Genomic DNA, 27,728 nt, shown 5'->3' with positions numbered 1-27,728 from the left:
CTGCAATATTTTATCATGCAGCTGATAATAACATTCACTTTAAAGTCAAATTTATTTTGACCAAGGAAGCAAAATTGAAATGAGATAAAATAGAAAACAAAACAACAAATTCTCTCATCTTTTCAGTAAACAGCTGTTATGATTTATCAATTGTTGCCTATTTTCTCTTAATTATCTAATCAGTTGAAGTAGTAATTGTTTAGGCTTTACTGCCTTTGAATTTGACACATTACCATGTAATAAATACTCGTATCAATCATTTTTAAGGTCAGACACCAAAGATTACTCAGTTGCACCTTCTGTGGTGTTGGATTGGTAGTCGGACAAAGCAAGACACTTGAGGACATTACTCTGACCTATAGGAGAGATTTTTTTCCCACAATTTTCTGTGTTTATAGGCCAAACTATTAATCAGTTAATGGCGAAAATAATCAACAAATTAGCTCAGAAGGAGATATCAATAATGAATTTGTCCCAGCTCTAATCTAAGCTTCCAGAGCGTAAAGTGACATATGCGGCTGCCAGGATTTTCTCAACACGACACCAAACCCAAAGATATTCAGTTAACGACTACATCGACCAGAGAAAATGAGGCTGAATCTAGGAAATTGTTGGCATTTCTGCTACTAGGCAACAGATGATAATCAAAATTGTAGCTGAGGCCAGTTAACTTTTCAGTTGATTGACTAACTGGTTAATCCGCTTATTGTCTTTAACTTATTGGAATAAATTCATAAATTCAAGTCTACCAACAAGCCATGTTGTTATTTTTTTAGTTTTAATATTATGAAAAGCAACATGATTTCTTAATGTAAGTTTTCGTACCAATCAAAATGTGTGTCACTTCATTAAACATAAAAGTGTGTTTAATTTAGCATTTGTACAGTACTTTCTTTAGTGATTCTTTGCAGATTGTTTTCTCAGTTAATAGGTCATCCTTTGGTTGATCATAATCAACACAACATCTTCAACATCCAGTTAATGATCCAAAACCCAAAGAGATTTTTTAAAATAAAATTATATGAAACAGAGAAAAACACACATTTTCACATTTAAAGAGCTGAATAGAATATACCCAGAAAAGAACAGACACAAAATCTACTGATCAGCCACAACATTAAAACCACAGACAGCTGAAGTGAACAACATTGATTGTCTCGTTAAGGTGGCACATGTCAAGGGAAGGGACATGTTGGATAGCAAGTGAACAGTCAGTGGTTGTCGTTGATGTGTGGGAAGCAGGAAAAAAGGGCAGGATCTGAGAGACTGTGACACGGGCCACATTGTGATGACTAGACAGCCGGATCAGTGCGTCTCCAGAACTGCAGGTTCTTGTTCCACAAAGTTCTTGTGGGGTGTTCCTGGTATGCAGCAGTTATCAGAAGTAGTCCGCAGAAAGACAGCTGGTAAACCAAAGAAGATGCCATGACTGTCCAAGGCTTACAGATTTTGGTGGGGAGTGCAGGCTGGCACTTGTGATCCGAGTGTCCATGTCGACTCCTTCCCACCACCAAAAGCACTTTCTATGAGAACATAAGCATCTTAACTGGACCATGGGTGGCTGTGGCTCAGGTGGTGGAGCGGGTTGTCCTCTGATCGCAAGTGTGGCAGTCTGCCCCTTCACAGTAGAAGTGTCCTTGGGCAAGACACTCAACCTGAAGTTGCTCCCAATGGCAGGCAAGCACCTTGCATGGCAGCTCTGTTGCCATTAGTGTATTTTGAATATGTGTGTGAATGGGTGAATGAGGAAAACCTTGTAAAGCACTTTGAGTACCACTAAGGTAGAAAGGAGCTATATAAGTTTAGACCATTTACCATTTACCATGGAGCAAGGAAAACAGTGGCGCGGTCCGATGAATCATGCTTTCTTTTACACCACACAGACAGCACGGAGATTTGCGTTGGTCACCTGGGGACAGATGGCTGCAGGATGGACTATGAGAAGATGGCAAGGCTGCGTGATGCTCTGAGCAGTGTTTTGATAGGAAACCTTAGTTTCTGGCATGGATGTTATTTTGACACCTACGTAAATGTTGGCTGCGTTACAAATTACATACTCTTACTTTTTCATACTTTTCATGCTGCAACTGCTCTTGCAAAGCGTGTACTGTTTCCTGCAGTATATATTTAGAACGTACTAGCTAATCCTACTAATATGCCTCAAACTTTGTCTCTCGGCAGCTCAAACTTCTTTATACTGTCATGTAACACTGTGACGTAACTGTGCAGAGGAGTGTGGGTGAGAATGGTCAGGAAAGCATGCTCGCTTGTATGCTTCAAAGGGATCTGATAGGACAGCTGAGTATTTTTTGGCATACTACATTTGATATACTATGTATTCGGCAATGTTTAACTCTTTTCTTGCATCCTATGTAGTATGATAGTATTTATACTGGAACGCAGCCATTGTTGCAGACCACGTACACCCCTTTATGGCAGTGCTATGATCTGATGATGCTCTGTGCCACACTGCAAACATCATTCAGGATTGATTTGAAGAACAAAGACTTTAAAGTTTTGATTTGGCATCCAAATTCCCCAAATCTAAATCGGATCGAACATCTGTAGGATGTGCTAGAAAAACAAGTACAATCCCCAGAGGCCCACCTTGCAACTTCCAGTCCAGACCTGGAGCTGGAGAAGCCATACAATATTAGGCATCTGGTTTTAATGTGGCTGTTTGGTGTTTACACAACCTTTGTAACAATATTTTTCTGATACTGATTTTTTTTTCATGTTTTTTTAAGGGCTGTCAGTATACACAGCAGAGTCACCCACATATATTATAGAATATTGTCGACTGAGTTACAGTCGTGTTTTTAACCGACTGTATTCCTTAGAGGTGCTTTACTAAGTCAAATATGATTTTGGCTTGTTAAGTAAACTAGAGTAACCGCTCAGAGATGTCTGTCTGAAGGAACAATAGTCCTTTTAATTGCTTTTCATGGTGAGATGTGAGTGCTGCCTGTGCTTGTTTGTGATGCTCACTCATTACGGAATCTGTTTCTTCTGACACATTTGTTTTTGTGACAACACTGCCTGCGAAGAGTCTCAAGAATGAAATGAACAGTTGCAGCACCATTTGGAAATGGAGATGTGAGAATGTTTCTTTTTTCTTTTTTTTTTCTTTGAGGGGGCTGTAATCATGGCCTCATTTTGGAGTCCAGTTGAAGCACCTGCTCCTGACTCAGCTGTGAATCATGGGTGGTTGATGAGAATAAGTCACACCCATCCTTCACACACAAACAAAAACAAACCAGGGGAATCCCTATAGCCTGAGGCTGGGTGTGCAGCTACAGCAGACTCAGTCTCATATGTCTGGCTGTCTTGCCACTTCTCTCTGCCGCCTGTGAGTCATTGATTGATCACAGTTTTTGGGCCACAGGAAAGCACACATGCAGGACACCGTACATTTAATACCTCTGGTAACATTAGCTTTACTTACCTCCGGAGATGGATATTTGATCCTGGATCGTATATGTGATCCTGTTGTTTTTGCTGTGGTTCTGCATTGTGTGAAGGCATAGCAATATTGTGATGCTCTCGCGCCTCAAGAATGGGTATTGATTGACCCAGCTGTTGCTAAGTGAGCTGTGCTAACAAAAAAAAAAGAACACGGCCTGTAGTAGAGGCATTGTCTGTCTCTTCACTGTTGTTTGTTACACAATCCTGCCATCTGTTTAACAGATGACAAGACTTAGTAGATTAACAAAATCAGTTTAAGAGTGCACTTGTGCGCTGACATTTTGGGTTCCTAGTTTGTGCTGAGTTGGAGGAGATCTGTCTGCTTTAATTATACATATCCAGAAAAAAAAAAAAACTCTTATATAAATGATTTTTTTTTAAAGCATTTGTTACCTCTGCTTTTCAGCTGTAGTAACCAGTGAGGCTTGATGACATAACTCGAGTAATAAATGGACGAGGTGATACAATTTAACACATTTATTTTTAAGGAGAAGGTCCACATTTTTGGGAGATGTTGGTGAGAGTTAGATGAGAGGTTTGCCCATCTGTTCTGTGTGAAGCTGCAGTCAGGAGCCGTTGAGCTTCCTGGAGTCTTGTCGTCACTGGGAGGTATCCAGGCAACCAGCGGTGATTCCAGGAAGTTAGTGCACCAACCAAGTGTAACATGATGTAACCACTCCAGCTCAGCCTCAGCTACATGGCACTGAAGCTGGCTAGTTAAAGGGGAACTCTGCTGATTTTCCACATCTTCTTGGGTAGTATAAACTGAATTAAGTATTTTGTCGCTCCGTAGGGGGTTGTGTGAAGAAATTGTGTCCCTAAATCAGCATCAGATGGACCTGAGAACAAGTTAAAAAATGAAAAAAATCTGGAGGTGTAAAGTGGGAACGAAGTAATCTTACCAGACCTTTGTTTAATGCTAGCAGCTCATTTAACCATTACTGTGGGGCTATATTACTATCCTTAAGAGTGTGATCTTTCAATTTGAGAACACGTTTGGTTGTTTTTATGTTTAGATATTCTAATGCAATCCCTCCCTGCTCGCTTACAGATTTGCTCTGCTCTTGCTCAAGACTGCGCTCAGATAGACTACTGCTTGCGCAAATTTCCTGTGCTCCTGCGAAACTCTTCCTCCCGTGCTGAAGTTGCTTCTGTATCCTCGCGAAACTTCTTCTCTTTGATCTCTGCTCCTGCTTTCACACTGTGGTGTAACAGGTTCTGAGGCAGTAGCTGAGCAGTTAGGACTCTGGGTACAGTCCCCAAGGAGCAAGTTCCTGGTTCGATTCCCAGGTAGCTGGACCTTTACCATATGTCATGCTGCCACTTTGGCATGTACCCGAACTGCACAGCTATCGAGTTGTAACCTGTTGCACAAAAATCAAAGAGGAACAGTTTTGCAGAAATAACGAGCAAAGAAAAGGTTTTCTGTGCAAACTGCAGTAAATCTGTGTATGAGTTGGGGCAAAGCTTTAAGGCTTACAATATTTGAATGTGAAAACATAAAATAGTGCTCTCAAACTGGATGGCCTTGCTCTTGAATAATTATAATAATATATCCCCATCCATTACTAGTATAACATACTTGAGTCCATTATGGGCTGTTGGAAGCCTAATTGCATTGTGGGTAACAAGGGTGCCAGCTTTTGACAAACAAGGTGATGCTCCTGCATCAATTTTGATCTTATTTTTCTTTTAACTTAGATGTTACATTGTGAATCCGACAGTGTCATGAAAGGGCAACACAAGGTGGACAACGTCACATTGTTGTGTTGCATTTGAATATTTCTGTGCTGTGTTGCTGTTTGAATAAGAGCAGAGTATACACTCCCAGGTTTGTGCTCGTGTCGTAAAAAGCTATTTTCTTCACCTGCAAGCAACCTCCAAAAGGCAACCATCATTCTTTTTTAATCCGAAAAGCTGCCTGCAACAAAAGGTTTTAAATAAATCCAGCGTGTGATGACATTAGCCTGGTTTGTTTTAGCTCTTCTTCCCAATGGCTGTGAAGTTTGTCTTGCATTACTTAACATGTAGCTAACATGAACTGATTTTCTGTGTGAAGAAGACGAAATCTTGTGACCTCACATTCAGAGGACAGATGGCATATCACTGTTTAATAGCAGCCCACCTGCCACTCTGATCCTGGTACCTTGCAGAACAAAGTCAAGAAGACCTTCTGTACAGAGACACCTGACCACACAGGTTGTCTTAAAGTTTATAATTGATTTTTGTGACCACTAAGGCTCATGTTGCTTTAGTACCTCGCTGCATCCCTGACCTTTTAATTCCCTATTAGCCAATGCACCCCTAGACAGTCCGTCCCTGCTCCCAGTGAAAGGAAGAATGAGTAGGCCTTTTTTGGGGAAAACCAGCTGATGCTTTTATTTTATAAACATGATTTTTACTTTGGTTGATTTCTGGGTCATCCCTTAAAGTCATTCAGACCCTCTTAGAATCAGTTGATTGTTGTGTACAATAGCTGTAGTGCAATTAAAGAAGCCATGCAAAATGTGTGACATGTTTCCAGCATTTTTGAGACCTCATAATGACATACTTACAGGAGATAGACATGTGACATTTTTTTGAGATAAAAATTACATTTGACCTCTGTTTAAAACCGCACCCAAATCATTTTATATCCACTACAGGTGTCACAATCTAAGTCTATGACATCAAGTTATAGAAACAAGCAACGGTACCCTGGATGTGTTTTCTGTAAGTAGGGCTGAGCTAAAAAAAAAAAAAAAAAACGCTGACTATGAAAAGTGACATTTTGACCCAGCCCTATGTACTTCAAGGGCTTTAACTTTAAAAATATTCGTGGTATAGGTGTTTTAGTTATTGAGTATTTACTCAAGGATTTTTTTAAACAAAAGTGGCTAAACTCACTTCTTCAATCTGAATAATTTTAAGTTTTCTTTGTCTTCTATGAAAGTAAACTGAATAGGATAGAAAAGATAAAGAATATCAATTTCTTGTGAGGGACATTCTTATCAGCTGTATTAATTGATATTGGGAAAAAAAAATCATATTGGCATATTGTTTAATAAAACCAAATCATTCATTCAAATGTCCAAACAGTTTTAGGTTTTAAGGTCTTGGTAGTTTGACCAAAAAAAGCAGTTGCATTGTGTGCTATATTTTAGTTGTCCCTCCTCAGAAATAATAAGCATTTTTGGGCCATTTTATGCTTTTTGTGGTGAAAATGGGGGGAGGGGAAAGACATGCAGTAGGTGGTCCAGGCCAACCAGCACAGAGAATTTACCCCCATGTGTTATGCTCCCTATCCACTTGCCTATTTGTTTGCCCCCAGAATATAAGCATTTTAATGATCAGATGTCTTCAAATGACTTCAGAAAGTCAGTTAACAACTACTGTGAGAGTAGTAGTGTGAGAGTTGATGTGAGAGTTACTCCTTTTACCAAGCAGAAGTGGCAACAACAAAAAAAATCACTGACTCTAGCTTTTTAGATGCGAGGGTTTTGCTGCTTTTTCTCTGCTTTACATCACTGCAATTAAAAGTCTTAACTTTTATGAAATCAGTTTTCGTTTCTTGTCTTGTTGCAACTTAACAGACAACAAGTGCATTAAATAATTAATATAGAAAATAATTCACATATTATTTGAAAGTAGTCGTCTGCAGGATCGGCCGTGCTGAACTTGCCAGCTGTCAGTGTGGCAGTGGATTTAATTCGTTTTTTTCATGTCTCAAAGCCGTTCATATGTATGTTTCTCTCCAGCACTGATTTCTCCTGAGAGGCAAATGCTGAGAATTGATCTCTGAAGTGCTCCGAGTTGTGAAGTGGGGAGCCACAACTTAGCTGTCCGTCCGCACGCCTGCCGAGATAATCTGTCCAAGCTAGATTGATTTTTGATTTGGCTGGAGCTTTCTGAAGAAGCAGCCTTGCCCAGCTCCTTTTGTTTTATTCATTAGTTCACTCAAGACTTTTCCACAGTAGCTGATGCTAATAGCGTTGGTCAGGCTTCTTATCTCCTGTTCCTCGGCTGATTCATAATGCCTTCAGGCGCAGGAGCTCAGCACGTTCATTTAGGATGGCAATTATGCGAGAGTGGCAGTGATCATTCTCGGTATCTCCCCTCGGTGAAAAGGAGATGGAAAATTGCATTGAGTATCCAGTGTTATCAGTGATAATTCTGCATGTCTGACAGAGAAGATGGAGACTTCTGCTGTGACTTAATAGTAAGCGTGAGACTTTAAAGTGCCAGTGAGAGAGAGGAAAGAGCCGTGGTTGCTGGAAACCTCTTTTGAGTTTCGGAGATTTGTGTCTGCTTGTCTTCCCAGCAGGCAAAGTTTTCACACTGCTTCTGTAAATGGCTGACTGCAGAAGAGCAGAAGCGAGCTATTTGCCAAGTTGCAATATTCACTTCACCAGGGGAAATTAGGCCTTCGCACCCAACCCGGGTCCCATAAGAAGAGGAAGGATATGGGGGGCAAATATATACACCCGAGCTGAATGAACAGGTCTTTTTATTTATTTATGAGAGGAAGACCGGGGAAGAACAACAATGCTGATCCCGACGAGGAAATACAGCTCCCTTGTGTTTGAAATGGGCTCGCTGTCAAGCAAGCAGCTGCTGACATCATGTGAACAGACAGTGCCCAGACCACATTTGACTGGGGCTGAGAGGCAGTGAGCAGAGCTGAGGCACAACACTGTTATGGTGCTCTTAATGTGTAACACTTAGTACTGGAGGCTGAATGGATTAGGATGAATGTGTCTGAAGCAGTTTGTGTCTGTTCGTAGGCACCCGAGAGCAGATGAAGCAACTCTGAATACTTTGGTAAGATAGTTTGTTGTTAACTTCTGCTTTGTTTTCAATGCATCGCTTGACCACGAGAGCTGTAATGGCTGTGAGAGTTGCTGTGTTTTAACTGAAAGCTGGTAGAAAACTATATATATATAGTGATTTCATTTGAAGTTGAGGAGCATGTTTATAATTTTTTATCAAAGCTAAATAGTCAAATTAACCAATGGCAGAAAATGAATTGCCACAACCAAACAGTTCCAGATTCCCTCTTGTTAAGATTTGCTTCTTTTCTCTGCTTCATATCTTTGTAAACTGAATAATCTTTAGTTTTGGATTGTTAGTCAGACAAAGCAAAACATTTTTAGACCCAGACTGTGGGAAACTAATGACTTATTATCTGTTTATTTGACGATTGCTTCCTAGAATAATTCAGTTGCCTCAAGTTGATGTCTTCCCATTTCAAACCAACAGTCCAAAACCTAAAGATAATCATTTCACTGGCAAATAACATAGAAAACCTGATAGAAAACCCTGCAAGCGCTTGCTGTTGTTGCTTTAAAAATGACGATTATTAACAGCTACTAATGATTTTACAACTAACTGAGTTATGTTGTTGATAATATGGTACATTTTACAGACCTAAGTATAAAAGATCAGCAGAAAATTTGAGTTGCTACGACAGGCAGATGACCTTCATTCACTTGGAGAGTTTTGATCTTGTCAATAAACGTTGCAAAATTAGTTGACAGACTCGAAACTGGTGGGTAGACAGCACTAATGGATGTCAAAATCAGCAAAGAAGCCAGTCTTTGTGTGCTTTATTGCAGATAATGTGAGTTTATTACACACAAATCAGGCTTAAAAGGCTCCGGTGGGATAGTAGTGAGCCTGCCTCTCTAATGGCCTGGTGTAAGTAGCTATGCTGACTCATATTCCCTCAGTGATCTCAAAGGCTTTTGTTCCTAATATCTCCATGCCAAAACCTCTCCTGTTACATGTCACCTCGCCCAGTGTGGTAACTGTTCATGTTCAAACCTGCCACCAACCGAACCTCGCTGTACTTTTGCTTGGCTTCCATCCACAACGGACCGCAACACTGTTTGTGTATCCAAAGTTGAGGAATTACCAGAATTTGAAGACGGATGTTTTCCTGAAATAACTCTTAACAGAGATTGGAAACAGTTGACACATAAAGTGCAGAGCAGGAAGGGAAGGAGGCTAAACTGAGTTCAGCTCAGGAGCTGAGCGGCAGCTATTTCCCTTTGAGGATTGAGCTGTTATTGTCTGGAGTGAAAATACACACCTGTGACATTTGTATGGTGGCAGTGTTTCCAGCTGCAGCTGTGTTGAGTTTCCCTCCGCGTGCACATGCTGGCTTTTCACATAAAGGCACCTTTTCATTTAACTAGGACACGCACTTTAAGAGCTGCTGTAAGTCATAATTTCTGGAATGTGGTTCTGTTGACATTTCAGGGTGAAAATCTGTGTAATAGGTCAACTTTTTAAACATACTGTCCTTTTAAAGACACACTCTATATGCATATACTCTGTGTGCATGTCGGCCTGCCTTAGATGACTGATTGGTCAAATGACAGGATATCATGGTGCAGCTTTGCTGATTTATGAGTCATTTATAATGCAAAAATGCCAAACAGTTGCTATTTGAAGCTTGAAATGTGGAAATTTGTGTCTTTTTGCTGTTTTATATCATTGTAGGATGAGTCTGCTTTAGTTGATTGGGCAGAACAAGCAAATTAAAGCCACACATTTGACCTTGCGTAATTGTGACAGAACTCACAAACTAAACAACTTATCACAAAAAATAATTGAAAGAATAATAAGGAAATTAATGTAACTGCTAGTTGCAGACCTAAAAAAGAGCATGATTATTTTCTTTCAACACACAATCAACAAAAACCTGCATTTTTTATTTTTTTTTTTTACAGATGGTCATAGGTATCTTTAACAGATCGCCTGTGTCTTTAAGACTTTACATATCAATTTGCATCACACAAATCACAGCAGGTCAACAACAGCAGCAGCAGCAGCAGCAGTCTCTATTGCTTCAGTCAGTCGAGGCAGCGCTACAAAAACAAGTTCATCATCCCAGTTAGCTTTGTGGACATCAGAGCTAAAGTGATTTTAGCATGCAGCGCCATTAAACTTCTTCTAACACAGCTGCGACCAGGCAGGCAGACAGGGAGGAGTGAGAACACGTGGCGAAGAGCAGAAGAGCAGAACATCCTCATCGTCATCCCTCCATGGAAACCTGTTAATGATCTCATGGTAGGATTTGATCCACATGTGCAGGCAAGCCGACTAATTAAACAAACAAATGGCAATTAGATGAGACTCCCATAAGTCGCATAACAACTGTGCCAGTGGAGGAGAAAAAGGCAAACAGAGGAAAGCACACAAGCTCGGTCATTGCTGTACTGGAGATGCACTCAGTGCTTTTTGATTGTTTGGTTGATCTCCTAGTGAATTCAACAATATAGCAAATAATGATTTTTTTTTTTTTGCAGAGAATTAGGTGAGAACATTGATACCTTCTTTGGTTTGGTGCAAATATTAGAAACAAAATCTGCCACACAGATCCTTAAAAGCTCACTATTTGACACTTAGTTTGCTTAATTCCTGCAGACTCCAAAGTGTAAATTCAGCAATTAGCAGTTTTATGGGGAGGTTGCGAGCAAAGCTACTTCTTCTTTTTGGACGGAGCCATGCACGCGGCCTTCCCCTGCCTTTACCCTAAACTAAACTAGCCAGCTGCTTTCCTGGCAGGAAAGCAAATAAGTATATTTCCCATATTTCCTGTAGTTCACACAATGAGCCATGCCTTACATAGCAGAGACAAGGGGAAGTTTACAATGACCTTTGATTTCTCCAGCTGTAATTACTGATAGACCCATTAATCTGTCGGCTGATTAATGGCCTTTTTGAGATAATCGGTATCATCTCATTACCAGTTAACAGGAAGCTACGTTGGGTCCACTGCAGCTACCAGGGCTTGACTAACTACGGCAGCTAATGGATCAACTTCTGTGGTGCATGCGAGCTGAGATAAATGCATGAACAGCAGCACAGTCCTTGGGCAAGACACTGAACCCGAAGTTGCTCCCAATGGCAGGCTAGCGCCTTGCATGGCAGCTCTGTCGCCATTGGTGTATGAATGTGTGTGTGAATGGGTGAATGAGAAATTGTAAAGCGCTTTGAGTGCCGCAAAGGTAGAAAAGCGCTATATAAGTGCAGACCATTTACCACAGCACGGAAGTGACCATGCACTTATCACAACATCAGACGTCAATACATTTACAAGACCATTTATCTGTGGATAAATCGGAATGGCACTATAAGTTCTGCAATTTTTTTGTCCCATTTTTACTTATTCTTCAATTGTGTATTTTATTCAATGCCATAAAACAAAAAAAGAAACCCAACATAATATAGTCATTATGCAACTTTGCACATTTTCTTTACAGTCTACAAAACAGGCCTTCAGCATTGTTTATTTTATTTGAATTTCATTGTAGTGGTTAAATAATTACAGCATCTTCTCAAAGACATGAAAAAAGTCTTATAATTCAATAGGTGCAATAAATTCTATTTAAAAATATGATGTTTTGAAACTGGGCTGCAAGGTGGCTCAGTGGTTAGCACCGTTGCCTCGCAGCAAGCAGGTTGCCGGTTCCCATCCCGGGATGTTTCTGCGTGGAGTTTGCATGTTCTCCCTGTGCAGCGTGGGTTCTCTCCAGGTTCTCCAGCTTCCTCCCACACAGTCCAAAAACATGTTGAGGTTAATTGGTGATTGTAAATTGTCCGTAGGTGTGAATGTGAGTGTGCTTGGTTGTCTGTCTCTAAGTGTAGCCCTGTGATAGACTGGTGACCTGTCCAGGGTGTCCCCTGCCTTCACCCTGAGTCAGCTGGGATAGACTCCAGCTCCCCACGACCCTAGTGAGGATTAAGCGGTGTATAGATAATGGATGAATGTTTTGAAACTGAAAACTTGAGAATTCACCACTTTCGGTTCACCATTATGTTGTGCATATGCTGTATATGTGAAGTAGAGAGATAATCTAAGGTAAATTATCACTTAACCATGCCTTAAAGAGAAGCTGATGAGAAGACAGCCTAAAAGAGGAGGGATACAGCAAAGGAGCCAGCCTACTTGGAATCAGTTAAACCACTGTACATTGCAACCTTTGGTAGAAAACGCAGTGAAGCTGCACCAAGAACCTCAAAGAAAGAAGAAGAATACACTGCTCACAGTGGGCTAAGACTACTTCCAAAGCTGCATATTGACCAATTACCGCCAGTGACCTCTCTCAATATTGGCTTCTGCTGTTGACAAGCCCATATCAGTGGATCACTAGCTATAATGATAAGTGTTTCTGTTACAGTTATTCCTGCTGTAGCGAATCATTTTGAATTTTGTCCTGTTAATATGCTCTCTGCGTATCGCTGCCTCTTGGTTGAGTTGGCTTTGTGGAAGAAGAAAGCTCACTCTGCACAGCTGTTGCTGCTTCTCAAAACTCAAAATGCTCAGAGTTGAGACATCCGAGATTCAGAGTCGTGATGAAGCTCTTTGATTCAGCCTGAGAAGCTAAGGTTGCCTGAAGCGGCTGCACAGCTGTCAATGGTATTAGAGCAGGAAATAAAATCATCAGTTGTCACTTCTTTTTTTTTTAAATGGATCATTTCTTCATCCTGCAAAATGTCTTGTGTTGTCTAACCAATAGTCCAAAACCAAAAGATAATCAGTTCACACTCTATTAAACTGAGAAGCTAGAATTTAGAGAATTGACATTTTTGCTAAATTGAAAACTTGATTGCTTATTAAAATAGCTGATTATTTTCTATCAACCAAACTGATCACCTGATAGTTTCAGTTTCAGCATACGCTAAGTGGCCGAAGGTGCAGCTTTTGTCAGTAAATATAGCAATGTCAAGTTTAGGACTAATGTACACTGATCAGCCACAACATTAATACCTCTTCCTAACATTGTGTAGGTGCCCTTTGTGCCACCAAAACACCTCTGACGTGTCAGGTTCCAACAGAATATTGTCTAGTAATGGCATGATCAATGTTATTCACTTCACTTGTCAGGAGTGCTGTAGGTGTAAAGCCACAATAAAAATGATCTACACTGTTAAAAGAAACAAATCTGTAAATGAGAGAGTGAAAATCTGGCAGAAAGAATATGGAAAAATACAAATAAAACAACAACAAAAAGAGTGAAATAACACATTTTAAAAGAACAAATTACCATTTGAAAAAATAAACATTTTGAATGTGGACTGTTTATTTTTACAGTTAACATGTAAATTAATGCTTTTTTTTTGCTGTGATTTTACGTGGCATTATCTGTAATTTAACAAAAATGGGGAAATCTGTAAAATAACAGCTTAAAAAAAATCAATCACAGTTTCAAAATCCTTACTATACATGATTTGTCTTTTGAATAATGGCAAATATCTGAAGAATAACTTCTTTGCTGTTTTAATTCAACAAACATTTTTTCAAAGAAACATAAAACAGTGCATTTTTTCTAAACTTACTTCTAAACTGTTAATAACATTCTTTTTTTTTTTTCAAACTCAGAAGCTACAGAAAAACAAATTTAAATCACAATTGCAGCATTGATCAGAAAAGTGATTCATGTTTCCTCAAACCTTCAGCACTGGTCGGTGGTTGGTGAAAGGCTCAGTTGTTTGATCTCCAGGTTGTGGAAAAGGTAGTACTTTGGGTGTAATTATGAACCTGTGAGACGGCGGCTTCCCGCAGTCACTTGGCTCGCTGACGACTGAACAGCCGGGCTATCTCGACGACAATCTATTGGAGGATCACACCACCATCTGCAGTCGGGAATACAGAGTGGCTGTTGTGTTTGTTAGGAGCACTCAGGGAAATGCCAGCAGTCCAGAACTCAGTGACATTTCCTGAAGTACCACTGTTACCTACAGGGGCTCACAGTCTGCCCTTCACTGCAGCTTTTCACATTCCCGAACCGCATCGCCTACGTCTGGTCTGCAGTGACCTCTCAGGGAACGACCCTGGGCGCTTCCTTTTCAGCATACTGTACACAAAAGAAAGAAAACAATTGTGGGAGCTTTTGAATGATACTAAAAGAATGTGAGGGAGCGAGTTTGGGAACGGACTGGCCCCAGGTCACCGTGTTGTAGCAGTGTCTGCCAGCTCATTTTTATTCCTCTCTCATACTTGTACTTGTTTCCCTAAAGGACTCCAACTCTCCCTCGTGTTTCTTAAAGATTCATAGCTTAGCTGCTCAGCTTTTCAGGCGTGGTTGAAGTGTTACATGCTTTAATAGAGACGAGGTCTGTGGCTGTAAAGCAGTCAGTTGGGCAACAGCAGTGAGGTCTGTGCTGTCAGTCTGCGTGGGGACCTTTAGGGAATAAAGCTGCAGGAGAGGAGCATCTGTGACGACATTTCCAGTCTGACAGTGTCTCTGGGTTTCCATCTCTTTTTCTTTGCATCAGAGAATGACTTTCTGTTACTACTTCCTTATCTTTTGATTCTTTTCTGGAGCACTATTTTTTTTTGTCCTCTTCTCTCTGAGGAGTTACCAACTCTATAGTGTTTTAGTGGTTGGCAGGATCCATGACCTAGTTAAATATGGACTGAGAACAGGAAACAGAAGAGGAATGAATAGCTTGTGGGAGCTCGATTTGCTTTTTTTTTTTCTTTCTTTTTTGTTTGTTTTTGCTGGGGCTCTTTCTGGCACTGCCTCTGCTTGTTTTTTTGAATGGTTTCAACTTCTTGTATTCTGACTTTCAGTATTGATCAGCGCTCTCCCCAGCCGTACTCTTTATTTTTTAAACCCTTACTCTGTAAGTACCTCAAGGCAGATGAATGGACTCGAGTAGAGGGGTATGAGTATGCAAGTGAGAGCCCTTTTTTCTGATGTAATGAGGACGACCAATTAGCACAGATGTCAGTCGTGCCATTAATCGCTGGACAGAAATAGAAATGGCAATTATTAACACCTTCATTCTTCTTTTTAATAATTCTCTCTCAGCGGTTGGCCTTTCGGTTGTGGAAATGCTTTTTATGTGCCCCCCTCTCTTCTTTGCAATTATTGTGTCATTTCCAAGAGAAAAAGTCACTATTTTTTGTGCTCTATCTGGTTGTAATGAGGTAGAAATGCACAGGACACAAGTAAAAACACCTCCCCGTCCACCTTTGAAAGGAGACAGAAGAGTGATTTATGTGCCTCTTGCAACACCTCCGTAGCCATCTGACGTCCCCTCCTCCCTCTGGCAGGTGTAATGAGAGCGCTGGTCATGGACAGATGATGGACGTGGAGACGTCGTACTCAGACTTCATCAACTGTGATCGCACAGGCCGCAGGAACGCAGTGCCCGACATCACAGGGGAGGGGACAGTAGCGGCCAGCACCAGTGAACTCACCAAAGACCTGGCAGAGATGGACCTGAAGGCTGCAGGTCAGTAAAGCACACCAGAATACAGGCGCTATGCAGTGTGAAAACGGGGGAAGATACGCATACATTTGTGCAGTAAACTGAAAACTTAAACTCTGGTCACTTTCATGAAGAGATTCTGATTGTGTGTTACAGGCAGCATGTGACGTACAGGGCAGCCAGGGGGAGCTTAGCTTGTCGTAGTTGTAAAATGTTGGGGTCATGCAAGAATTTACCTTTATACTACTAATATTTCTGGAGCTACAGGCCCTTTAAGTACATCAGAGTGGGTCGAAAATATTGTGCTTAATAATTAGCATTATATAGACCTCATAAGTTCAGGAGACAGACACATGAAAGATCACACATCATCGCCATAGTTCACAATCTGAGAATGGAAACAGGCGACCGCAAAAACTGACTGAACAAGAACTGACCACTATCAAAGTAGAATTTGAAAGACTCTCAAACAAGCACTGAATGCTACAAACTTGTTTGATCCATGTGGTTTGTCCAAACTATTATGTGAAACATGCAGGTGATAAAATATGGCAAATTATTTTTGACACAAGACAGAATCGTGACTAGAAGATGAGCCTGGTATCAAAATGTAGATAAATGGAGGTAAAAATGACGGATCTCCCAATGCTACAGCTTGTTTTTACCATCCACCTATCCCACTTGATACACCCTTATAAGTTTGCACTTTTCAAAGTTTGCTGTGTTGAATTATCAGAATCCAGATAACACATCCAGGGAACCAGTGCTTCTTTATATTACTTTTTATCATCCTCAATAAACTGGTGCAGTTTTGCTACTGAAAATTTGCTATATAAAATTATATGGACACCTGGAGTGGATGTAAAATTGACTTGATGGTGATGAAGTTACAAGGGTTCAAAAATTCTGGAAAAAGTAACATGAATTAAAAAGCACAACATTTCAACCCTCCTTAATGTAATGCAAAGGGCCTGGGACTCTCAAAATATACACAATATAAAAGTCAAACTTTGAATATAGGTTATTCAAAAATGTGCTGATATCTGAGGGGCTTAAGTGAGAGGCACTGACAGATTATTCATGAAAGAGTTTATACACCATATTTTCAGTGAAGTGGTTCAGATTTGATATATATACATATATATACATATTGACAATATTATTTTTTCCTGTTTCTACATCATGGGTCATGATTAAGAGGCGCAGTAACAGCTACTTCTCATGTTTTCTTATTATTTATTGTCTTTACAGAAATAGTAATAAATAAGTGATAATTTAAGTGTTTATAAATGTATCAGCCAAAAAAAAACACCTAAAAGTGTTGTAAATGGTCTGCACTTATATAGCGCTTTAATGCAAAGCGTTTTACAATGTGTTTCTCATTCATCCATTCACACACATTCATACACCAATGGTGACAGATGCAAGGTGCTGCCTACTATTGGGAGCAACTTCGGGTTCAGTGTCTTGCCCAAGGACACTTCAACTGTGGAGGGGCTGGGGATCGAACCACCAACCTTGCGATTGGAAGACAACCCGCTCTACCACCTGAGCCACAGCCGCCATAGTGTGTTGCCCTTAAAGCCACATCGTAGTTCAGACACTGTGTACCGATGACCAACCCAACCACCATTTACAGGGCTGGTGAAATATTACAAAATAATCCATCCATTGTCTATACACCGCTTAATCCTCACTAGGGTTGTGAGGAGGCTGGAGCCTATCCAGCTGACTCAGGGCGAAGGCAGGGGACGCCCTGGACAGGTCACCAGTCTATCGCAGGGCTACACTTAGAGACAACCAAGCACATTCACATTCATACCTACGGACAATTTAGAATCACCAATTAACCTCAAAATGTTTTTGGACCTTGTGGGAGGAAGCCGGAGAACCCGGAGAGAACCCACGCTGCACGGGGAGAACATGCAAACTCCACGCAGAAAAATCTTGGTGCCCCCACCGGGAAGCAAACTGGCGACCTTCTTGCTGCAAGGCAACAGTGCTACCAACTGCAGCCCGCAAGATATGATACTTTAGCAAAACTTGCCATTTCCAGTGGTAGTTGTTTTTGTTTCCAGTGGTAATGAGAGATTTTGAAAATGTAACACACTGATAGCAGAGAGGGAAGAGAAAGTGGCGTAAAATGTGTGGCATCCAGTGACTCAGACCTAAACCTTAGGTTTCCATGGTAGCAGTCACTGACAAGTGCCATTAAATGACAAAAAAGAGGAAAGCATGGCTCTTATTTGTGATTTACAAACAATGTTGCAGACCTAGTAATGGGAAGGAAAAAAATTCTTAAATTCTGCTTCAGTGTCCTGTTTAAAATGTGCAGCCGTGACAATGTTGTACAGGTCTACATGTGCGTGCACAGAGATTTCATGCTACTGGAGGCCTTCTGTATTACCGTTCTTAACAGAATTTTTCTCAGTTAAATGCACTTTTAACGGTCAAGTTTTTCCAAAAGTAGTGTGATTAATCGCTGAATTGAGCAGAACTGAGATGTTCTTAGTTTGCCATGTTTTCTAGTGTGACATAAAGTTTGAACTCGTCCTCTTCATAGTAAAAGTCTGTCTTTGAGTAGCTGACCCTGGGTCTAGAAAATATCAGTATCACAAACAGCCTATGGTCTCAGTGAGGTTGGATTGTTGTTGCCTCAGCATTCAGTGAGTCATAACGACAGTACAAAGACACAGAGTCAATGCTTCCTCTACTCTCAGCAGAGTGTTGAGCTGTTGAGTCTGAACAGAAGACAAACGTCCTCATTCTGACCATTGAGTGATACGTCGTTCTCACTGACTTCCTTTTCAGTCAAAGACAAATCTCCCATGACACGATAAGCAGTTTGACCACGACAAGTCAAACCGCCGATGCTGGGCTGGTGAGAAGCATCATATTCAGAAATAATCTCATTATAGTTGCTGTGGGAAGTTGCAGTTCCTTCCTCAGGATTCTCATGATATCTTCTGACAGCAGATGTATTCCCTCCCACTGAGAATGCCAGTTGTCTTTTGATCTTGATTCTAAATATTACTGGCGTCTGATTTTTTTTTTGTCCCCCTCCCATGTTTTTCTGCAGGAGACCCAGGAGCCTCTCCAGCCCCTGAGGCAGAGGGCTCCACCAGCCAAGACGCCCAGGGAGGCGGAGGTCCATCCTAAACTCAGCTGCAGACCGAAGGGGGGCACAGAAATGTAGAGAGGAAGCAGGTGAACGTGGAGAGACATGGAGAAAGGAAATAGAGGGTGTATATTGGCTGTCCTAAATGGACATGAGGACACTTTCGCTCACTGCCGGCCTGTTTGGAGCTTCAGCGGCCCCAAATGTACGCCTTTTTATTGGGAGAGATTGTAACATTGGGGAGCAGAGCAGAGTAGAACTGACGATTGAGATGCTGCTCTTTTGCTTCATACTCTGTCATTTATATTTCTGACGAGACAAGAAAGCACAGAAACCTTGGATTTGAAGATGGACTGAGTTAAACAGAATTCATTTATAACACTCGAAACATTGCTCCAGCCTAAAATGGAACTGTGTCACGGAGGGCATACTCATAATCATCTGTTTGTCATTTTCTTTCTATGTATGTGTGTGTGTGTGTGTTTGTGACCCTCTTGTTCAGTTTCATCGTCAAGTCTTTTTCTTTTTATAGTAACCAACATAGTCTCCATTTTACTGTTGTGTACGGACTTCATATTTATTGCTAAATGTTCAGTGATAACTTTGTGATAGCAATTTTCTTTGTGTAATAAAATACTTATGAATTACTGTAACATTCGTGTTTCACTTTCTCAAGGATGATTAACTTTGCAACACAAGGCGTTTTGCAGGTTGAAAATTTGACCCACAGCAGCTATAAGAGCAGCCAACCAGGATTAATGGGTTAAGCGGTGAGTTTCTCCAGAACCATAAATATTAGTGAATGCTGGTTTTGTGTACATAAGGACGGCCACGGGAGCCAGTGTTTACATGTCCACCTAACATGGCCCCTGCATTCCCATTTGTCTCTTTAGACAATAAAGAAACAGCCGTTTATCTGCAAAGCTGTGTAGAGTCTTAGCAATCTTTTTAAGTGCAAGGCTTAAGCTTGTTTTCTCTTCATAGTAATTATACGAAAGCCGGTTGAACGTCCGTACTGAGCCTACTTTATTGTAATGAAGGGGCTGCCTTTAAGGGATATCTGTTTTTGGAGATGATAAAGTAATAGTCTGACATGCAGAAAGGTTTTATCATAGGCCTTTATTATAGTCAAAGATGTAAGTGCCATACATGTTATAAATGGAAGTGCTTTTTTTTTGTTGCTTAGTGAATTCAACCATATTTTAAATAAATATATACATCAAAAGAACTGAGAGTAATTATCAAATGTAAAACCACATTAGGTGGTTTGTCCATCTAGGCGAGAGTAGTGCCACCTAGTGTTCAAATTTAAGACTAAACTTTTTGGTATTGAGCTGTTTCACCTGATATGTCCTGTAGTTTTGCATGTGGAAAGCAAAAAGCACATATGTTTCTGACAGTGGATCCCCAGACTTCACCATTTAACCGAACAACAGATATTCATAGCAAACAAAATATTTCCATAGGTAGTATGTTTTTAGCCTGTACAGCTTTGAGCTAATCATTCGCTGCATGTTTTCATCCCCGCAGACCACTGTAATATTTTAGCAAAGACAGAAGTGACCCAACAAAGTGATCTTGGCTCTCCTTTCTTTTCAGGCTGACAAAAAATGTTGAGTAATTGTGCATTTACAGCTTCCCTGATTCTCTGTATTACAAAAATGTAAACCCAAGAAAAAGAATGTATCCAGAGTCTTGATATAGACAGAAAACAAAATTGCATCACTCTATTTTTGCACCTTGCAGAGGACCGCAGCTTCCCCTGAAAACAGCACCTTAAACTAACACATTAAAACTATGCTCGAATGAAGGATTGACAAAACAAAAGCTGATGATGTTGGGGTACATGAGGTGCAGCAATATAGCAGTAGCCACACATCCGATATATTATTCTGTAGGCTTTATGTTGGGTTACAATGAAGTAAAAACACATTCCATTGTGTCAGGTGAGGAGGTTAAGGGTTTCGAGTGATTTGTTCTTGGGTTAAGCCACATTTTTCTCCTCTGTTTTCCTGCTCAGTTTTAAAAGGCGGTGCTCCGTATCATCCCATAGGCCTCATACAGCTTGTGGAGGAGCTCTTTCTTCTCGTCGTCTGGTAGGAAGCATGACTCTGCAGAGCAGATATTCTGCAAGACACAAGAGGGTCACATTACCAAATAGTTAGCATTCATTTTTAAGGACTGCTTCAGTATCTTATCCACTTTGTAGCCACGAGTTAGCAGTTAGAAGATTGATAGCATTCTCATGTCAGCCTATTTCAACTTCATCCTTCAGCACAAAGGTTAGCACCCTGCTACAGCTGCTCAGTACATGTGCAAACAACAAATCTTTAATAAGCTAAACTGACTAGCTTGTACTGCATCGTTTTGAACCATGCAGCCTAAAGCAGCCATTGATCGAACATAATAATGAACTAAAGACAGAAACAGCGTTGAATGTTGCTGTTGAACAAACTGCAGTGCCACAGTCAGTCTTTGAACTCAACTGAACAAAAGGACTCAAATCAGAAAAGTGATTCATAATTTACACCTAAGCACCAGATGTGAGCTTAGTTTAAAATCAAGCCTGGAAACAGAGAAACCTGCTTCACACTGCCGCTGCCCTGTCAGCCGCTCTTAACAAGTCACCGCTTCTGGTCAGGAAACAATCTGGTACATAAACCTCCCACAGAACCACAATGTGCCATTTTTACTCTTTGGTTAAACGAACAAGCTATAGGTGATAATTGTTGCTGTTGCACAGAGCCAGGCTAGCTGTTTCCTGGCTGTCGCTTCACATCTACTGCACTGATTAAGGGAGTATTGTTTTCCTCGTCTAACTTCTGTCGAAAAGCAAGTAAAAATGTCAAACTATTCCTTTAATGACCTTTCACAAACTCATTCCATATGCAAACCTGATGGAACTGGGATGTAAATTCCTACATTGTTTAAAAAGCATTAAGAACTGTAATTAAATGAGGCTGAGTCTTCAGCGTGCAGAGGGATACTTCTTTATGTAAGCTTTTGTTCCTGCTTTAATTAGTGACTGAGAAAGATATTGCCATGCGCAGGGCATCCACACCCCATGCTATCCTTTCAAACCATATGCAAATGGATTCTTCCTGTGAACTACTGCTACAGTTATTCATGCATTTGATCTCACTAGTCGTTTGAATTCCTCCTCGGTGAACCCCATGTATCTGTACGTGGTGGTGTAGTCAAGGTGCAGAGATGAGTTGAAGATCAGAGGGTCATCTGTATTCAGGGAGTAGTTGGCCTTGTCCTTCCTGAACCTGCACAAAGGAACATGAAAAGAAATGAATACGTGATTGAATTGAGTCTCGTGAAATGCAATTGCGCGAGTTGCATGTAAAGTAAAAGCAGCTCACGTGATGACAGGGTGTTTGGTGAAGTCTGGGTCGCAGGCACCTGTCAGCTTACTGGAAATAGGACACACCTGCAAACAAAACAGCAAAGGCAACACTGAGTAATGTAATTACTGCAGTTTTCCTTCTTCCAGTGGTGGCATTAAAGTATCCACAAGGGGTCAGTGTATCACCGTAACTTAAGGCAGTACTTCATTATTATGTGCACATCCACTTTATCACTAGACCTGACTAATACAGCGAGCCCGTTTCCTATCTGTGATGACTAATATTAGCAGTGTGTAAAGATAAGGAGTTCACAGCACATCTAAGAGATTAAATAACGGGCACGTTTATGCATGTTTTCACTGAAAATACAACAAACTATAAATCTTTGCTTTTTGATAAAAATAATGTTAGTTTTGGAATGATCCTTACCTCAAAGTGCATGTTTTGAGCCAGCAGTTTCTTGTACAGTTCTTGGTCTTCCAGGGTTCTGTAACCGTGTCCAACACGTTCTGCTTTCAGCACTTCTACAGCCTAAAATATCAGAGAGGTCATGACGAAGATGCAAAAGGTTACAAACTACAAAAAACATCTCCCGTGGTCCATATGTCAGCAGAGTGCGCAGGCTATTTCTAGAGACACATTCAACTGTTGCAGCATAGCTGAACTGTCACTATGACGGAGGGGTTGTATACAGAGTGCCCACTTTATTTCGGCAACCACCGTGCAGTAAAACATACAGCAGTTTCACAATAAAGAGGTCTGAGACATGCCAACACATGTGATTGAGTACTCCATTGTGCATGGATAGCAATTACCCTGTGTTGAAAGAAATCCACTGTAATTTTGAGGCACTCCCAATTTGTTTTTTCACCAACCGTCAACTGGAGAACGTACATGAAACTCTGTTCTTGTTTTGTTTGGATCTCTGCCCTCATTTCTATTGTCAGTACATGACTTCATTGCTTTGTCTACACACATTAAAGGATCATTAAGTGCTCACATGCCTCCACCGCCCCATTCAGAAATGTCTCATGTCATTGTTGAGCGGCTCACCTCCTTCACCACAGACGCTGGGCCCACCTCTCCCGCATGGACTGTCCTGTGGACTCCACAACGCACCGCTTCCTGTCAACAAAATAGATCATGGAACACATCAGCAAGCGAAACAGCACAGCCAAACATCTGGCTTTCACATCTGCAACACTGCAGCATCTACTGAGGCGCCATTTGTCATGTAGACAGGATTTTGTACACAACTGGCTTTATTTTTAGTGGGATAAAGTGTTGTTTTAGCAGATTGAAAACTAAATCCAGAGAAGACATCCCTCTGGTTGAATCCTGTTTTTATTTTAGCATCCTCAACCTTGGACACACAGAGTTTGTCTTGCATAACAGCCACGCATGTATCTAGAGATCACATTGTTATGAAGATAACCCTTAATATTAGCATGAACTCTGCTCTGTCAGCTCTGCTTCTTGTTAATAATTAAAGGACATTTCCATTTTGTCTATCAATATGGATTCACCTCGACAGGATTTCAAAACTCTGAAGTGCTGTGGAACAGAACTGTATGTATAATATGATGCAGTTCTACAATAACCAATAAATCAACATGACTGATGAACACTAACAATAATAAAGCTGGCTCATCAAAAATGCAAAAACACCGGAATAGGAACATATGAAGAGCTCATTTGCAAAAACAGATAACTCCATCTTCACAAACCTTCAGAAAACCCACTCTTCCATCGTCTACCTGAGACGATATCAATCAAACTTAAGTTATCTCTTATTTTGTCGTGCCATTTCTACTGAGCCAAATCCACTCAACTTCAGTTTGATTGATATTATCTCAAGCAAACAACAAAAAAATAAGTTTTCTGAAAATCTACAAAAATGGAGTTATCTGTTTTTGCATCTGAACTCTTCATATTCAGTCACATAGTGTATGCATACAAAGTAAATTGTACATTTTCACCCACATGAACACATTTCACACATACATAAATCAACTTTTATCCAAACATAAATACTCACAATTTCTGAAATTGAATAAAACCACTGAAATCATTTAAATGTTATTACATCGGTATTCCCATTTTATGGAAAAGCAGCTAGTCAACAAAATCTATGCAACATGTGCAAACACTACATTTAGAAACCACCACATTTATTTTATGGCCCCGCTTATAAATTATTGACTGATTGTTTGGCTCAAATGACTGCTGACTCACATTTTAACTTCGTTAACACATGCTGAGGCACGACAATATGAAAGGAATTTTTAGTGCACACCTTTGTCCTTATGCACTCTATTAAAAACCAAAGCAACTGTACATAAATCCTGATTACTGTCCACCTTGGTGCCGCGACACTATTGCTATATCAATATGTGCTGCCATTAAGACAGCAGCTCTGTATGTGGTTGTAACGACCAGGAGAGGGAAGGATGTGGGCTGAGAGTCACAGCAGACTGTAATGTTAAACTACAAATGACTAAAAGACACTTGTAACACACGTGTGTTAACAGAATACCAGAACAAATGACCAGCATCAGGTCTCTTCAGAAGTAATTAAATTCCACCTCTTTTCATTTCCGTGTTAGATTAAAAAATATATGAAATACACCGCTGAAAATGATGATCTCTCCCCATGCAGTCAACCTGAACCTTTCCTCTGTTCGTGCAAGTAATTAATTTCAGGTAAAACGTCCAGCACGCCAGTGTATTAAGTGATTAATCTACTTCAGTTATTAGGCTGTGACAGGCAAAACTGATTACTCACAGTTGTATTCTCAGAATTAATCAATAAATGCTGACTGAAAACTAAATTGGATTTCTCTGAGAAGCTTTGGCCCATAAGAGGAAATTGGTTTGGGTGTAATAGGTTTTACAGCCATACTGTGTTGGTTACAGATAAAGATGTGAATCAAAATCTATTTAAAAGTCTGTCAGCCGTAACACCTGAGCTGAAAGCTGTTGCACAAAGACACAGCAGCACCTTTACAAAAAAAAAACACATTGGCGTATTTTTTACTTCAATATGGGAGGAGGACAAATCGAGAGGTCTCCCCCAGGGAAATTGGAGCGTCAGACACTTCATCTCCGCATTCTGGTGAGTTTTTAATATACCAATTTGTGTATTTGTGGCGGAAATGTCTTAACTTATGTCAAGGAAAATACATAAATTCAGGAACCAGGGAAACATTTAAGATATGATGGCTCATGTATGGATCTAATTACCTTTTCTACAACAGATTTACTGGTTGTATGATCTCAAACAAGTAAATAAAGTCCCAGTGCATGAAAAAATCTAAACCCTGTCTGAGGTACTGTTGTGTGTATTAGCAATATTAGAGCTGTTTTCCAAAAGGGGATGTATTCCTTGAGCTGCCCCAGATATCTACATCTGTAACTGTGGCCTAAACAGAAACAGAAACTGTGTTAACATTAGGTAGCTAACAACAGTTATATGGTTAATGTCAATATACTCTGAGAGTGTCATTTCACAGTGAATGTAACTAAGAACATTTACTATGTACATAAGTACAAATTCAAGGTACTTTCTTACTAATTTCTACTTTATGCAATGCTATACTTCTACTCTTTTCTATCTCAAAAGCAAGCATTGTACATTTTACTCCACTGCATTTGGCTGTAGTTACAAGTTGCTTTTCAGATTTTTTACATTTAATTTTCACGCCCTTTCTGTCAAGCTAAAAACACATTTCTTACAATCTGTTGATTTGAATGTTGGTGATAAACTGTAGGTGTTTTTTATAGGTTGAGAAAACTTTCCTACTTCTTAATCTAAAGAAACTATTTCGGACCCTCTCGGATCTGCTGCATTTTCACAAAGTTCATAAAAACCTGATGATTTAGTTAAAGTATTAACTATTCTTAACACTTCTTCCACCACACAAAAAAATTACCTAACCTTAACATTAAACAATGTTTTTGTCATTATTCTGCATCATTTAGCACCAATAGAGATAGAAAACTAACCCTAGGTTAACTTTATGGTGGGATTCATCATCATGAATGTTCACCAAAAAAAAAAAGCCAATGCATTGATAGTTGTAAAGACATTTCAATCCCTGGAGCTGAAAAACAAAGCATATGCATCCTCAAAGCTGCACATCATGAAACAGAGCTTCAATACTCTGAGGATTCCTAAAAGATGTGGACAGGATAAACTTCAGCCACATTTATCAGCCTGCAGACTGTGGGAACATAAATTGGACTCTGTGGCTATAAAATATTTTCAAGACTTCAAAATTGCAGCTGATCTTAATTATTGCTGTTGTTGCAATGCCAGTCCTGTAATATGTAATGCTGGTTAATTCAAAATACACAGAAACAGAATCTGCCAGACTGAAAAGGTTCAGCCGGCAGTTTGTCTAACGTTCATATGTCTATGTGTCGACAGGCTCACCTCATAGGCCTTTCTGTGGTCTGGATAGGCTTCAGTGTTGAGTGATTCATCACCTGCCAGATCTATGGCAACCACTCCCTCATGCTGATACTTCTTACACAGTTCCACGACATCCATGGACCAGCCTGGAGAATTTAGAACATACTTGTATTAAAACACAGCTCGGACCTGTCAGCTTAAACACACACATGCAGGTGATGTGTTGATGGAATGTGATACTACAGTCTGAGCATCATGCTACATCCACCTGCATGAATCTATAGTTGTGACAAGTCCAAGACAGCATTAATAAACATGCAGTAGTTATTACATCTCAAAGGATGAGTTCAACATCTTGTGAAATTTGCTTAATAGCTTTTTTTTGCCAGAGTTAGATAAGAAGATTGATACTACTCTTAAGTCTGTACAATAAATCTGAAACCACAGCTGGCAAACTTTGCTCAATGAACTTTGTAACCTTTGGAGGCCTCGCTGTTGCAAGTCTCCTGCTGTAGTTTCATATTTACCGTACAGGCATGCATGGTATTAAAGTTCTTACGTAATTCTCTGTGAGAAAACATTTCCCCAGATGTCAAGCTTTTTCTTTAATTTACCGTCACATCCTGACATTTTACACTTTATGGAAAGATAAGTTACTTTTAAAAACATGCTTGGTATATATATTAGATTAATGCTCAGAGAGGATACTGCATTGAAATATATGGTTGCAAAGAGCTTAAACATACACAAATCTATCTGTTGCAGCTAGTAAAATCTGCTGCTTTCCTAAAACATGACAAAATCAGATGTCCTGCATACATTCACAGAGTGTCCTGCAGAAAGACATCCGTAATCACCGGGGATATGACAGCGTGTTTTGCGAGGGATGTAGTGGAAAATATAAAATAGCATCTATGAACTGACTTTGGCTGTTGGGTGACACAGGAAACAGCTGCATGAATGGAGCACAGCGGAACGCAACTGTCACTTCTGCTACTAACAGCAACTGCTCATTTTACTACAGTTACTATTACTAGTACAGTACGTAATGTATACCACAGCTGTAAATGGTATTAAAACTAGTACTACTGTTTCAAGTGGACTACCATGGGACCTTATTTTGGAAAAAAAACACATGTACAACAGTTAATTGTGAAAGACAAATAATTTG

At 40.2% G+C, this 27,728-nt stretch overlaps 2 protein-coding genes across 4 annotated transcripts in view; one reads left to right on the top strand and one right to left on the bottom strand.

Moving 5' to 3' along the window:
* The window catches only part of pkig (protein kinase (cAMP-dependent, catalytic) inhibitor gamma), a 30,106-nt gene extending 10,663 nt beyond the window's left edge, over positions 1 to 19,443 (top strand). The window contains exons 1-3 of one of the 2 annotated variants that reach the window (XM_008287967.1): positions 8,086 to 8,265; positions 15,515 to 15,696; positions 18,752 to 19,443. In XM_008287967.1, coding sequence (XP_008286189.1) covers positions 15,543 to 15,696; positions 18,752 to 18,831 — 234 coding nt within the window. In that variant the 5' untranslated portion in view covers positions 8,086 to 8,265; positions 15,515 to 15,542 and the 3' untranslated portion in view covers positions 18,832 to 19,443. Of the gene's footprint in view, positions 1 to 8,085; positions 8,266 to 15,514; positions 15,697 to 18,751 lie in introns of those variants that run through there. The other variant, XM_008287960.1, reaches the window with a different exon arrangement.
* Positions 19,444 to 19,889: 446 nt separating this feature from the next.
* ada (adenosine deaminase) overlaps positions 19,890 to 27,728 on the bottom strand; it is a 35,047-nt gene continuing 27,208 nt past the window's right edge. For both annotated transcript variants that reach the window (XM_008287949.1, XM_008287938.1), the window contains 6 exons: positions 26,579 to 26,703; positions 23,197 to 23,268; positions 22,573 to 22,674; positions 22,159 to 22,226; positions 21,933 to 22,062; positions 19,890 to 20,917 (listed from right to left, as the gene is read on the bottom strand). In XM_008287949.1, the coding sequence (XP_008286171.1) occupies positions 20,813 to 20,917; positions 21,933 to 22,062; positions 22,159 to 22,226; positions 22,573 to 22,674; positions 23,197 to 23,268; positions 26,579 to 26,703 (602 nt within the window). In that variant the 3' untranslated portion in view covers positions 19,890 to 20,812. The remainder of the gene's footprint in view (positions 20,918 to 21,932; positions 22,063 to 22,158; positions 22,227 to 22,572; positions 22,675 to 23,196; positions 23,269 to 26,578; positions 26,704 to 27,728) is intronic.

This window comes from Stegastes partitus, unplaced genomic scaffold (genome assembly GCF_000690725.1).
Source record: "Stegastes partitus isolate 25-593 unplaced genomic scaffold, Stegastes_partitus-1.0.2 Scaffold12, whole genome shotgun sequence".
Classification (NCBI taxonomy): Eukaryota; Metazoa; Chordata; class Actinopteri; family Pomacentridae; genus Stegastes; species Stegastes partitus.
This window is presented reverse-complemented; position numbering and strand designations above follow the sequence as displayed.